Source organism: Furipterus horrens, unplaced genomic scaffold, assembly GCF_987537825.1.
Source record: "Furipterus horrens unplaced genomic scaffold, mFurHor1.1.pri manual_scaffold_3, whole genome shotgun sequence".
NCBI classification, from domain to species: domain Eukaryota; kingdom Metazoa; phylum Chordata; class Mammalia; order Chiroptera; family Furipteridae; genus Furipterus; species Furipterus horrens.
Genome location: NW_028327173.1, coordinates 182,930,739 through 182,943,889, shown reverse-complemented (window position 1 = coordinate 182,943,889; position 13,151 = coordinate 182,930,739). Strand labels below are relative to the sequence as shown.

General features: G+C 39.7%; 1 protein-coding gene and 1 non-coding gene across 2 annotated transcripts; one reads left to right on the top strand and one right to left on the bottom strand.

Annotated features, from left to right (window-relative positions):
* Nucleotides 1-359: 359 nt before the first annotated feature.
* Nucleotides 360-6,654, bottom strand: HSPA2 (heat shock protein family A (Hsp70) member 2). The gene is made up of 2 exons (XM_090270979.1): nt 4,606-6,654; nt 360-856 (listed from the first exon to the last, which is right to left on the bottom strand). Exon 1 carries the CDS (start codon nt 6,526-6,528, stop codon nt 4,618-4,620), a length of 1,911 nt encoding a protein of 636 aa, XP_090127105.1. The 5' UTR covers nt 6,529-6,654; the 3' UTR covers nt 360-856; nt 4,606-4,617.
* A 4,612-nt stretch (nt 6,655-11,266) lies between these two features.
* On the top strand, nt 11,267-11,335 carry LOC150016911 (small nucleolar RNA SNORD2). Its single transcript, XR_016510384.1, has one exon. It is a non-coding gene; the product is annotated as a small nucleolar RNA SNORD2 (small nucleolar RNA).
* The last annotated feature ends 1,816 nt before the right edge of the window (nt 11,336-13,151 follow it).

Genomic DNA, 13,151 nt, shown 5'->3' with positions numbered 1-13,151 from the left:
ATAAAATGGAAATATAATTTTCCTTTTGGAAAAAAATTTATGACATTATAAAGTTGGGGTAAAGGTACTATCTAAATAGTTAATAATTCCAAGTGTCCTATGAGGGAAAGGTTTTGTTGGGTGTTATTTTCTTCCCCCTAATTAAAAGAAATTTCTCAAGGTCATATAACTAAGAGCATGTAACATAGAACTAAGTTGCTGGTCTCAGATTTTAGGCCTAAGACATTAAATGAATTATAATAAATGCTTATACCGTTACTGGACAGGGGACCTGGCCCTGAGCAGGTCTGCCTAGGGCTACCCAATAGTGTGTGCGTTCTTGACTTTATGCAGGAAAGATTTCACAACAGAAGTCCAGGTGATTGAGAGTAGATTTATTAAGGTTGTGATTAGTGAAACAAGAAAGGGCTTAGTTAGTATAGAGCAAGGAACAGGAGAGACATAGGCTGGCTGCTTTGATTCTCTAAAAATCTTACAGGAAAGAAATGAGCCAAGGTGGGGCTGCTTTGGCACACTGCGAAGTCAGAGAAAAGGTGGCATTAGGGACAAGTTCAGAGAGTTAGTCCAGGACAGGACAAGCTGCCACTGCCCATTGCAAGTCTCATGGGGATCCTTAGAGTTTTGGAGACCTGTGCCTATGGGGGAAGAGGAGGAAAGGAAAGGTGTAGGCACGCTCCTCAGAGGGAAAGCACTTGTTGGGTCCTTTGAGGGTTTTTCAGCAGAATATTCATCAGTTTTCCAGGTGTGCCCTTCCATGGTCGTGGTCTCTGTTGATTGGTCGGTGCCAGGGCAGGGGGTCATTAGCCACTGCAGCTGGTCCTGGTGTTGCCCACCTGATTTTGCTGCTCTTCTGGGCCTGGAGTTGAAATACAACTGAGTTCTAGATGTTATCTCCAGGGAGGTGACCTTCTACATCTGACTATAAGTTGCTCGGCCAGTTTGTTCAGCTATCTGTCTCAGTTTCCCCATTCTACTTGCCAGGGAATTTTCCTAGCTTCTTACTATCCTGACTCAGTATTGTGAAAACGTCATAATGGACAGGTTTTCATAGTGTTATATAATTCTACCTTTAAAAAATTAACATGTAAGGACATGACAACGACAATATTTGAATTAGCAACTCCATTTTTGGTTGCTTATTTCTGTAATCTTGAATTCACAGACAACCTAATAATCTATTTTGAAAGTGATGGAGAAAAGAGCCTATGGCATATTGATTTGTTCTATTGAGAAAAAGAAAGACATTTCTACAATAAATATCACCCTATTAAATCTCAGAAATGCATATATCCATTCCAAGAGCTATATAAAAAATAAATACTGGCCCTGGTTTGTGTGGCTCAGTGGATTGAGCACCAGTCTGTGAATCAAAAGGTCGCTGGTTCAATTCCTATTCATGGCACATGTCTGGGTTGTGGGCTGGGTCCCCAGTTGGGGGTGCTCAAGTGGCAATTGCATGTTGATGTTTCTTGCTCTTTCTCCTTCCCTTCTCTCTTTCTAAAAATAAATAAAGTCTTTAAAAAAAAATACTGGGCTCTTTTCTTCAAGGAATGAAATTTTGCATCTAATTTTAATGCTTAAAAACAGTTTCCTGATACCTACTTATAAATTATATATACAGAAGTAATTGAATATTCCTGTTGTTCCTTAACCTATATATATATACACATATATATATTTAGCAATTGTCTTATAATACATGGATTTAAGATTCTTTAAAACTTTAATTAGTGTTCAAGCAAGAGGAAAATGCCTCACAGCACAGCTTTTATAAACTACATTCCATTTAAAGAGGTGAAGGCCTTATCATAGGCCTAGTATTTGAACTTCATAAAAAGAAACCTTTTGATTTAATCTAAATAGCCAGGCTGTATTCCTACTTAAGATTATATATAAGATAAAGAAATTCCCATTTAGTGTCCCTGACATATTGATTAGATGATTCATTAAATATCCTAATGTCTCCTAATGTGCAAGTTTTAATGAATTTCCATTATACATGTCAAATTAATACTATGAAAAGTGTAGAGTGAGTGTTTTGAAATGCCACACATCTGAATACCGTAAACAACCTATTGTCTTATTTTAATAGGTATCTAGTTGTATTGCCTCAAAACAACCATGTTAATTAGACATTAAGGCAAGAAGAATTTAAGTGCCTATTCTGAGAAATGTATTTTTTAGTCCCTTAGTATTCTGTATGTATTGCATTTGCTTTAGTCATAAATGACCACTAGTCTCTACCATAACTCACTACTTAAAAGTTCAAGTGATGCTTAATTAATTCTTAAACTGTAATTTAGCCTTGTCCTAACATTAAGTACTTTTTCCATTGTCATTTGACTATAGCTGATCTAACATTTGCTAAGGAGTTCCCAAGGGTTATTGAGTTACTAGTTTCAACTGACCCCTGGAAACATTGAATAGCTGCTTTGGTGGCTTTATCTTAATAATATTCAGATCTAGATAATTTGAGAAGACAGAATTCAATTAAAAAACACTCAAGAAGGCTAGGAGTTTTACAAATTATTTTTCAAAATAATAGAAAGTATCTACATAGATTGTAGTGTTATAGCCAGTTACTCTTCAGGCCACAGGATCAAAGTGACTACCTCTGGTCATTTTTCTGATACTTTAGAAGCTAATGTCTAAAATGAGTTATACTAATACCAAATTGCACTTACAGAAAGACTATTATATTTTGAAGTAAGAGCAAGGGATAAACACTCAACAAATAAAGAACTAAAAGGAGAAGTTGAATAGCATGTGTATTATCTTGGTAAAAATTAATGCTCATAGTCACTCTAAGGCTACTAATAACCTCTTCTCTTAATAACAAGGTAGCTTGTCAAATATTTATGTGATATTATCTGTAGTAAATGAAACACCCTAACACCTCCTCACTGAAAACTTTCCACCAGCTTGGCACCAGTACTGAAAAGCCCAAGTTAACTTCAGCTTTTCAGTGTAATTTTTTAAAGTTTATTTTGAAGCAATTTCACAACTGCTTTTTCACCTTCATTCCCCACCTAAATGAGACCTGCTGGGGGTAAAAAAGAGAGAGAAAGAGAAAGAAGAAAAGGAAACATATATGTACATAAGAGTCATCTCTTGCGTGAGGGTCATTACCAAAGCCCAGTGTTAGGCTAATTTGTTCCCTAGTTTTCTCTCTGCATGATATAGAAGGGTCCACTACTAAATTAAAAATATAGTTTCTATAATTCACTGTTATTTTATAAACAACATGAAGCAAATCTACATCGCTTAAAAAGAGATTACCAAAATGTCTGTGTGGTGAACTCATTAGGTTAACTATGCATTTTCCAACCAGCTTTACAGAATTTTTCCCAAATTCCCCTTAAAGAGAATAAAACAGAACAAAGCAAAAGCGTTAATTACACTAAAAATAAACTCTTTTCCCAAGGATGTGGATTTTAAAGCCCAGGATAGTGGATTCTCAAGGGTTGGGAATCTCAAATCAGAACTATGTTGCAGTTTGCCTTTTAAAAAGAAATCTATTCTAGTGATTTAAGGCAGGTATTGCAAAATCATCATGATTCTTAAATTATGGGGGAAATCTACATTATCTCCTCCTACCCCCCTAGAAATTATACCTGCTGGAAACACATACTTGTGGAATTCGCCTTAAGCTCAGAAGTTGAAGTGTTTTACTAGAAAGTTAAAACAAGTCTGACTAAATCTGGACTCTTAATATTAAGTGGCTTTCAAGTTTGCCTACTGGCTCTTATTTCAGGCACCTGTATGTCACAGAAAGTAATTTGTTTCATACTACTTTGGGCTATTATCAGAGGACAACTCCTGCCCCAGCTTTTTTTAGTTTAAAGAATCATTTTACACTTAACCCCAGAATATAGCTTTTATTTTAATGGAATATTCAGATGGATTTTCAATAGAACACTTAAGCCAAGCCTTAGGAGTTTGGGCATATTGAAGATCCCAGTCTAGTTTCTGTGTTTAAAGAGGGGGAAAAGTTTACCCAGATCTTCACCAATTAAGTTGTTGGTAATTCAAAGCAGAAACCTCATCTGAGAATAAGACAAGCTTGGGTTAGATAAATTTCACCTCATACTAATATCTTAAAGACTAACATGGGTAAAACAGTACCAAGGGAAAATTGAAAACTCCAAGACAGCAATTTTGAGATCAATTTCAACTTTACTTTAAATTTGTATTTATGCAATTGTGTGCAAATAGAATGCCCAGTCTTGACTTTACTGCAACGTTTACTTTCCTCTTCAGCACATAAAAACAAATCAAACTTCTATATATGTTATGGTTACCAAGACTCCACAGAACAGGTGCACAAACTTTGGGTTTCCCGTCTAAAGCTAAGCTAACCAAAATTATTCAAGTCAACAAACACGCAAAATACATTTAAAAGAAACCTCAAATCATGTTTTTTTAAAAATCAAACTTTAGAACTAACCTTTTGTAATTAAACTAAGTTGTTGCTCCTTTCCTTTTATATGTATACACCTGCCTAAAGACTTCCAAAAATAGATCTCTACTTGGCACAAAGACATTTCAAAGAAGAAACAAAAACAAAAGGAAAAAAATAAAGAAAGGAAAAGAGGTTACGCTGACTGGAGTGCAAGCTCAGTCCACTTCCTCGATGGTGGGTCCCCCGGAGGCTCCAGACCCGCCGCCGCCAGGGCCGCCGCCTTGGTAAAGTTTGCTGATGATGGGGTTGCACACTCTTTCCAGCTCTTTCTGCTTGTGTTCAAACTCATCTTTCTCTGCCATCTGGTTTCGGTCGAGCCAGCTGATCACCTCCTGACACTTGTCGAGGATCTTGTTTTTGTCCTGTTCGCTAATCTTGCCCCGCAGCTTCTCGTCTTCCACCGTCTGCTTGATGTTGTAGGTATAGGACTCCACCGCGTTTTTGGCGGCTACACGGTCGCGATTGGCTTCATCTTCCGACTTGTACCTCTCCGCTTCCTGCACCATCCGGTCAATGTCGTCCTTGCTCAGACGACCCTTGTCGTTGGTGATGGTGATTTTGTTTTCTTTACCGGTGCTCTTGTCGGCAGCGGTGACATTGAGGATGCCGTTGGCGTCGATGTCGAAGGTGACCTCAATCTGGGGGACCCCGCGAGGCGCCGGGGGAATCCCGGTCAGGTCAAACTTGCCCAGCAGGTTATTGTCCTTGGTCATGGCCCGTTCGCCCTCGTACACCTGCACTAGCACGCTGCTCTGGTTGTCTGAGTAGGTGGTGAAGGTCTGCGTCTGCTTGGTGGGGATCGTGGTGTTCCTCTTGATGAGTGGGGTCATGACGCCGCCAGCCGTCTCGATGCCCAGCGACAACGGGGTCACGTCGAGTAGCAGCAGGTCCTGCACGTTCTCTGATTTGTCTCCGATGAGGATGGCCGCCTGCACCGCTGCTCCATAGGCCACTGCCTCGTCGGGGTTAATGCTTTTGTTCAGCTCTTTGCCGTTGAAGAAATCCTGCAGCAGCTTCTGGATCTTGGGGATGCGGGTTGAGCCGCCAACCAGCACGATCTCCTGGATCTGGCCCTTGTCCAGCTTGGCGTCTCGCAGCGCCTTCTCCACCGGCTCCAGGGTCCCGCGGAACAGGTCAGCGTTGAGCTCCTCGAAGCGGGCGCGGGTGATTGACGTGTAGAAGTCCACACCTTCATAGAGCGAGTCGATCTCGATGCTAGCCTGTGTGGAGGAGCTCAGGGTGCGCTTGGCGCGCTCGCAGGCGGTGCGAAGCCGCCGCACTGCGCGCTTGTTGGGCGCAATGTCCTTCTTGTGCTTGCGTTTGAACTCCTCAGCCAGGTGGCTCACCATGCGGTTATCAAAGTCCTCGCCGCCCAGGTGGGTGTCGCCGGCCGTGGACTTCACCTCGAAGATGCCGTCCTCGATGGTCAGGATGGACACGTCGAAGGTGCCGCCGCCCAGGTCAAAGATGAGCACGTTCTTCTCGCCGCCCGCGCTGCCCTTCTTGTCCAGGCCGTAGGCAATGGCCGCTGCCGTGGGCTCGTTGATGATGCGGAGCACGTTGAGGCCCGTGATGGTCCCCGCATCCTTGGTGGCCTGGCGCTGCGAGTCGTTGAAATAGGCTGGGACGGTGATGACCGCGCTCTGCACCTTGCCCCCCAGGTAGGCTTCGGCGATCTCTTTCATCTTAGTGAGGACCATGGAGGAGATCTCCTCTGGGAAGAAGGTCTTGGTCTCTCCCTTGTACTCCACCTGCACTTTGGGCTTCCCTCCCTCGCTCACCACCCGGAACGGCCAGTGTTTCATGTCCGACTGCACTGTGGCGTCCTCGAACTTCCGTCCGATCAGCCTCTTGGCGTCGAAGATGGTGTTGGTGGGGTTCATAGCCACCTGGTTCTTGGCGGCATCGCCAATGAGGCGCTCGGTGTCGGTGAAGGCCACGTAGCTGGGGGTGGTGCGGTTGCCCTGGTCGTTGGCGATGATCTCCACTTTGCCATGTTGGAAGACCCCCACGCACGAGTACGTGGTGCCCAGGTCGATGCCAATAGCCGGGCCGCGGGCAGACATCCTGGCTGAAAGATAGGCAAGCGACGTTAGGCAAGAACACCAGGGACAGAAAATCCGCGGCGTCAACTAACGGTCGCCTTGCACCTGACACCACGAGCGCAACAAGCGTCTCCCGCTCGGGTAGGCTTGGCTCTTCGCTCTTATAGCCACCTCACAGCCGCGTTGTGGAAACTCCCAGAGCCAATCCGCTCTCAGGACCGCCCGCCAAGGCTTGCCTTTGTCAGAGTGACCCGCCCAGGGCCCAATAGATTTTTAAGTTGAGTGAGGGGCGGGATTCAGGCCGTCGCGAGGAGGTGCTGGGCGGCCGTTTATGCAAATATGCCCCTCCCACGTTTCCCAGCGGCGGGGGTCAGCTGCGCCTCACTAGCAGCCTGCAGCTTGGGGGCGTTAGGCTCGTGCACTCCCCGACGCCCTCCAGGTGAAGGCGCTTTATCTTCATCTCCGCCTTCCATAAGGCTGGATTCGCCCACATCCATTGGATTGGCAGGGCACGTGGCCAATGAGTAGAGCCGACTTCCAAGTCGGGGGACGGGAAGGCTAGGGCCTGGTGAGGGCTGAGGCGCGGAAGGGGAGCGGGGAGAGGGGAGTCACCTAGGCTGTTCCTAGAGTTCATAGGGCTTCAGTGTGCAGTTCAGTGCCAAGTATACCGACTAATCTAGTATGTGGGGGCAGGGCAATTAGTTGAGTTTGTTGCACCGAGGAAATAGGGCCAGAATCTGCTATTTTAACTTTGGCGTGGCCTCGGCATGAGGGCGGCTCCCCTTAAACCCGGACAAAAATAAAATGACACTGAAGTTCTGCCATCGGGCCGTCGACCTCACGGAATTTTACTTTGCGTACTTCGCAGCGTCTCAGTGGGAGTGAGAGCTCGATATAAACTCCCTGGCGGAGGAGGGTGGGGCAACAGGAGCCAGGGAGGGAGCCGGGGAGAAAGCCCGGAGACTTTTCCGTGCCGCGCGCGGGAGGCCTGCGGAATGGGCACTGGGGAGTGGCTGCAACTCGTCTTCCCAGCGTTTAAACTTTGTCTACCTCACTTTGCATTTTTCCAGCTTGTCCTGCCACTTTAAGCTTTCAGATTTCGTCTCCCTGTTCTCTCCACTACTTTCCTTATTTTGGGTTTCAAGGGCTCTATCCGCCGCTTTGAGTTATTCACAGGAAAATCTATACTCAAACCCTCATGCTAAAGCACCATAAAATAATCCCAGTCTCTCTCCCAGCCCGATTCTCTCATCCCCAGCATACGCGCACGCGATCTTGTTTATAATCCGAGTCATGTTTATGACTGAGTTCAACTGAATGAGATTATATTCTTTAGCTTTGCTGAAGCTTCATCAGAGGCATAAACCCTCAAAGAATGTAGGTGAAAAGGAAAATTCATTTTATAAGAGGAATGTGAGAATAGGTTTGGAAGTACTGTCTGGCACCAGGTGATAAGGTAGAAGTAGACTCCTATAAATGGGCTCCTGAAGGAAAACTGTAACAAAATCGGGGGCTGATACTTCACATAACGGGGAGGAGGGGAGACCAGGGGGGATTAATCTATAGACATTAATTCAACAAGCTTTAATGGTACCTACTATGTGAGAGTAAAAAGACAAATGAGATAGTCTGTCTTTATGAAGTCGAGAGTCTAATAAAGAGGTAAACATAGTTCGAGAGAACTGCCATGGGAACACAAAGGAGGGGCACATCCAGACAGGGAAAAGTGTGTTGGTGAGGGCTTCCTGGAAGAGGTGAGATGCCTGAGCCAGGCGCTGAAGTTGCCAGCAGAGAGGGGAGGGGAGGCATTCTTTGTGTGGGTTGTGGTAGCTTGGGCTGGGAAGAAAGCAGTGTCCTGGGGCAACTACAAGTTCTGTACAGGTTAATGTTCCTGCAAGGGCAGGGTACAAGCAAAAATTAGTGTGTTCAGGTTGATAGGATACATTTAAGAGCTTTAAGTGCCATGATTTTTTTTCCCCCCTTGGGGCTATGAGAGGGGAGAACCATCCTTTGAAAGAGGATAGTAATGCAGAGCCCATATCAAATTTGTGTGAGACCGCGCTGGGCAAAATTTTTGTCTGAGAAACACATAAGTCACATGTGACCAGAAGTCCTGTTGCTAGAACCCTATAAAGTCTATCAATGAACGTTTATCTAGTTGTGTAATTTCCAATCTTTAAAACAAACACATGCTATTAATTTGTTAATCTCATCTGTTAAATAGTACTGGTTTTAACCACAATTCTCATCTCCTTTTTTACGAAAGAAATTAAAGGAAAATTTTGAACTAGGAAACCTTTTAAAGAAAATATTGGGAAAACAAAGATAAAACCAAAAGTTTTCTATTGGTGCTGTCTTAAATTGTGAGTACATATGTCTTGATTTTATTCTTGCAAATTAATGTCTTTTATGTAGTTAACAACAACAACAAAAAACCAACCAACCAAACAAACAAACAAAAAACGGGAGTTGGGTGGATTAGAGGATTGCGGAGCAATTCAAATTCTTTGTAGAACTGATAATATGATGTGATTAAGAGACAGGTTCCCAGCTACAACTGAAAGCAGAAAGAACTGTAAGAAACAAACTCTTCAGATCTCTTGTATTGAGACAGCCCTCACAGACTTAACTCAAGCAAAGCAAGATTGCAAAAACCAAACATGCCAGTTCTTATACACAAACACTAAAATTAGAACTTCAGAAGGGAGCGTCTTAGTAACTTATATACTGTCTTTATGTACAGTTATTACAAACTTCTTTTGTAATCTAACCACCATATTTATTTTTAACACAGCTTTGAAACCACAGTAGCAATTTATCTGCATTTTCATTAGCTATATATATATATTTTTTTCCCTGCTCTAATTTGTCACGTAGTAAATTGATGTTTCATACTTTAGATGGTATCCTGAGATTTTTCCAAGACACAGTATTTTCATTTTGGTCTCATATGAAATAAACTTTTGCAGTCCTAGAACATTATCATACACTGAGCATTTTTTAAATTTTTACATTGTTTCTTATCTGTATTGATTTTTTAAATTTTCTTTTTGATGACTGTGGCTCAAGTTAATAAAAAATATAGTCCATTAAATGATTAAATTAGCAAACTTATAACCAAATAATATTCATCAATGTGAGCAGTGGTGCAGCAAAACAGATAAATTCTACTAGTGGAAATGTAATTTAGTACAATCTCCCTGGAAGACAATGTGACAATATTTTTTCTTTACCTAAACATGATCATATCCTTCATTCAGCACTACCCTGTGGGATTCATCCCAAGAATATAATAAAACATGCAGGTAGTATTATTTATGATAACATGAAAAAGGAAATGACTTAAATATCTGACAATAAGAAAATGATTACATCAGTTATAGTACATCTGTATGATAAATTATTATGTAGCGATACAAACTATAAGAATTTTAATGACACAGAAAAAAGTTATTGATATAATTAAGTGGAAAATACAAGACTTTTGTAACTTCTTACTCTATATGTAGGATAATCTTAAGTATATGAGAAATGCATCAAAATTGGTTATCTCCAAGTGGCAGTAGTAACAGTAATTTTTCTAAACGTCCTTGTTTTATTTATATATATATATATATAATCTTACAATTGATTTTTAAAACTTGGCCATTAATATTTACTTGAAACAAGGTTTACTAGTCCTACTACTTACATAGAAATTACTATTGATTTTCAATATAAGAAAATCTGTTTGGCAGATTATAAATGCTAGATATTTAAAAATATTTTTAAAATAGACTGAGGTCCCACACAGTCTGGAAAAACCAAGAGCTTTAACATATGCCAAACCCTCTCTATTTAATCCCCAACATCCAGAAGAGTACCTGGAACACAGTAGTGATTCACTAGTTCAAGTTTATTAAAAGTAACCTGAAGCACATTATGTAACCAAAAATACTGAATAACTTTTTTTTCTGTGTAAGAGTAAGATTCTCTGCCTACATCTTATATTTCCATACTAAGACTGTAGATATCAAAAACTGAAACAAATTCACATCTAAAAATACTTGTATTAGAGATAAAACAATGAATAAAATTAGTTCTAAAACTATATGCATGGATAGTCAGGTCTGCCTTAAGACTGACTGAGCAAGAATAAATTTTCCCCAAATTACTAGGGGAAAAAAAAATTATGAATTTTTCTGGAAACTATTAAATCCCTACCTAGGTACAACCTTCATAAAGTTTTATGGATTGTTTTGGAGAGGTACTGTTGGCCTGAAGAGAAGGTGGAGTAAGTAGCAGCCTATAATTTGAGGACCTATGAGCAAACTGGAGTCAAACTAATCATATTTAAGACCTCTGTAAATACAGCCATTTTATAATTCTTTGAAAGTACCCTATTCCAAAATATTTATCCAATCACCTGTCAATATGGGAAAATTTTCACCATTAGCTTCTTTGAGTCTTGGGAAACTGTCTTTAAAGGTTACAATTAAACTGTAGATACACAATAGCCTTGGGGGACTCTACCCTGCCTGGCTTGGAAGGCTATCAGACCCAAACCTGGAAGAGAGGCTTTTCCAGAAGAGAAGTAAATCTGTGAACACAGCTGACAAATTGTACCTACACAGTTTTGAAGAATCCTAACTTGGAGGATAGACTCTTGTGGAATAGTCTAAAATAATGTGAAAAAAGTGAGGCTGTTATCTTGTAAATATGAAGAGTCAGACTCAATATGCCGTTAGTTAACACTAATTAAATTAAGTGAAATTAGATTAACTGAAATTATGACAATCATCTTTCAGAACTGATCTGAAATGAAGAGACTACTCATTGCTGATCACTTGAAACAAAATTATTAAGCTCTTGAACTGAAAATAAACAAAATGAATTATACTTGTTAGGAAGTTATTTCTATGAATAAATTATGTTTGTTATTTTGAGAAATGAATTTATCAACCATTTGAAAGAGCTAAATACTGTCAGTGGATTTTTATAATTGTTTCCTTTTATATTATAAAGAAACCTAATTAATTTGTTGCTGTCTGTGTTTGCCACAAAAGAGTAATTTTCCAGTAATTGTATATTAAAAGAAAATAGGATTTGGCAATAATAATTTCAGTTAATTCTCTTTGTGTACTTCTGAAGCTGCTCAGGACCACCATAGTTAGCTATATCAAATATTTTATTATTTTGGTATTAGAATGAAAGGGATGGATAACTTTTCAGACATATAATTTTTTTTAAAAAGCCAAGTTGAAAAATAAAGTATAAATAAAAGTAATATATAGACAGTTTAACTTCGGAATATAGAGGAGGAAATTTTATTAGGTAAAAGCAATGGATTAAAAATGTAACAAAAGTTCTCTATGTAACTCAATAAACTCCATTTCATACTAATATACAGAAAATAATCACATTATAGAATGCACTTATATTACTTATTGTTCATTACATTTGTATTTTAGTACAATCAAAATTTTTCTGAATCTAATTCCACCAATTAAAATTATTGAGTCTGTACTATATTTATCTGTCACCTTTAATTATTGATAATATTCTTATATCTTTGTTTCCTATTTGTTAGAAATCTAAACTTGTTTTATTTTAAAGTAGCTGAATTCATATAAATTTGACATCTTTAATGGATTTCTCTTCTCCCTTCTCGCCCACTATCACGTTGTAATTAACTTTCTCTGATTTTATTTATTTATTTTTAGAGAGAGGGAAGGGAGCGAGAGAGAAACATGGATGTGCGAGAGAAACATTGATCCCTTACCACTCTCATACACCCAACTGGGGATGTGGCCTGCAACCCAGGCATGTGCCTTGGCAGGAAATGAAACCAGCGACCTTTCCGGTTTGCGGGATGATGCCCAACCCTCGGAACCACATCAGTCAGAGCAACTTTCTCTGACTTTTATTAATCTAATTATTAGAAAGGATATTCAAGTTATTCTATTTTATAGCTAGAGATTTTAAATTACTTCTGCATATGCTATTATGTATGCTCTAAGTTAGATCTCTGTGCAATTCATTAAAATATTTGAATAGGCATATAAACATAATAAACATTTCCAAAAATATGACATATTGATATATTGCACAATAAACAAAAATAATAACAATAATGAATTGGGCATACAGTTAACCAAAAGTAAAACTATAAGTATACTCACAAGGAAATAATATGGCTAGAAGATTTGTATAGTTAAGAAATATATTATGAGCATATATATCAAGTTATTTGTAGCCAGGTTAAATTTTCACCAAACATTTCATTCCCCCGTGAAAGGTCTTTAAAAATGTTAACCATTGTTTTATTCAATACTTAGTTGAATTTTATCTTGAAACTTGAAAACTGAGAAACATTAATACTGAGAATTAAATGTTTAACAGAAACCCATTCTGTCCTATTAGGTTATGTTGCTAAGTTCAAAACAAAATAATGTGCCTTAAGGTACACTCTTTTTGGCTGTCTGTGATTTGTGAAAATCTACCACTATTGAAGAAGTAATACCACTTCTGTTTTTCCTTCAAGTTAACAGACTTAAAAGGGAGCTTCGTTAATATTAATAAAGAAGTTTGTAACATATAAAGAAGAGCAAATGTTACATTACAGTGAGTAACAACTATCTTTTCTTGTTAAAATATTGGTCTTT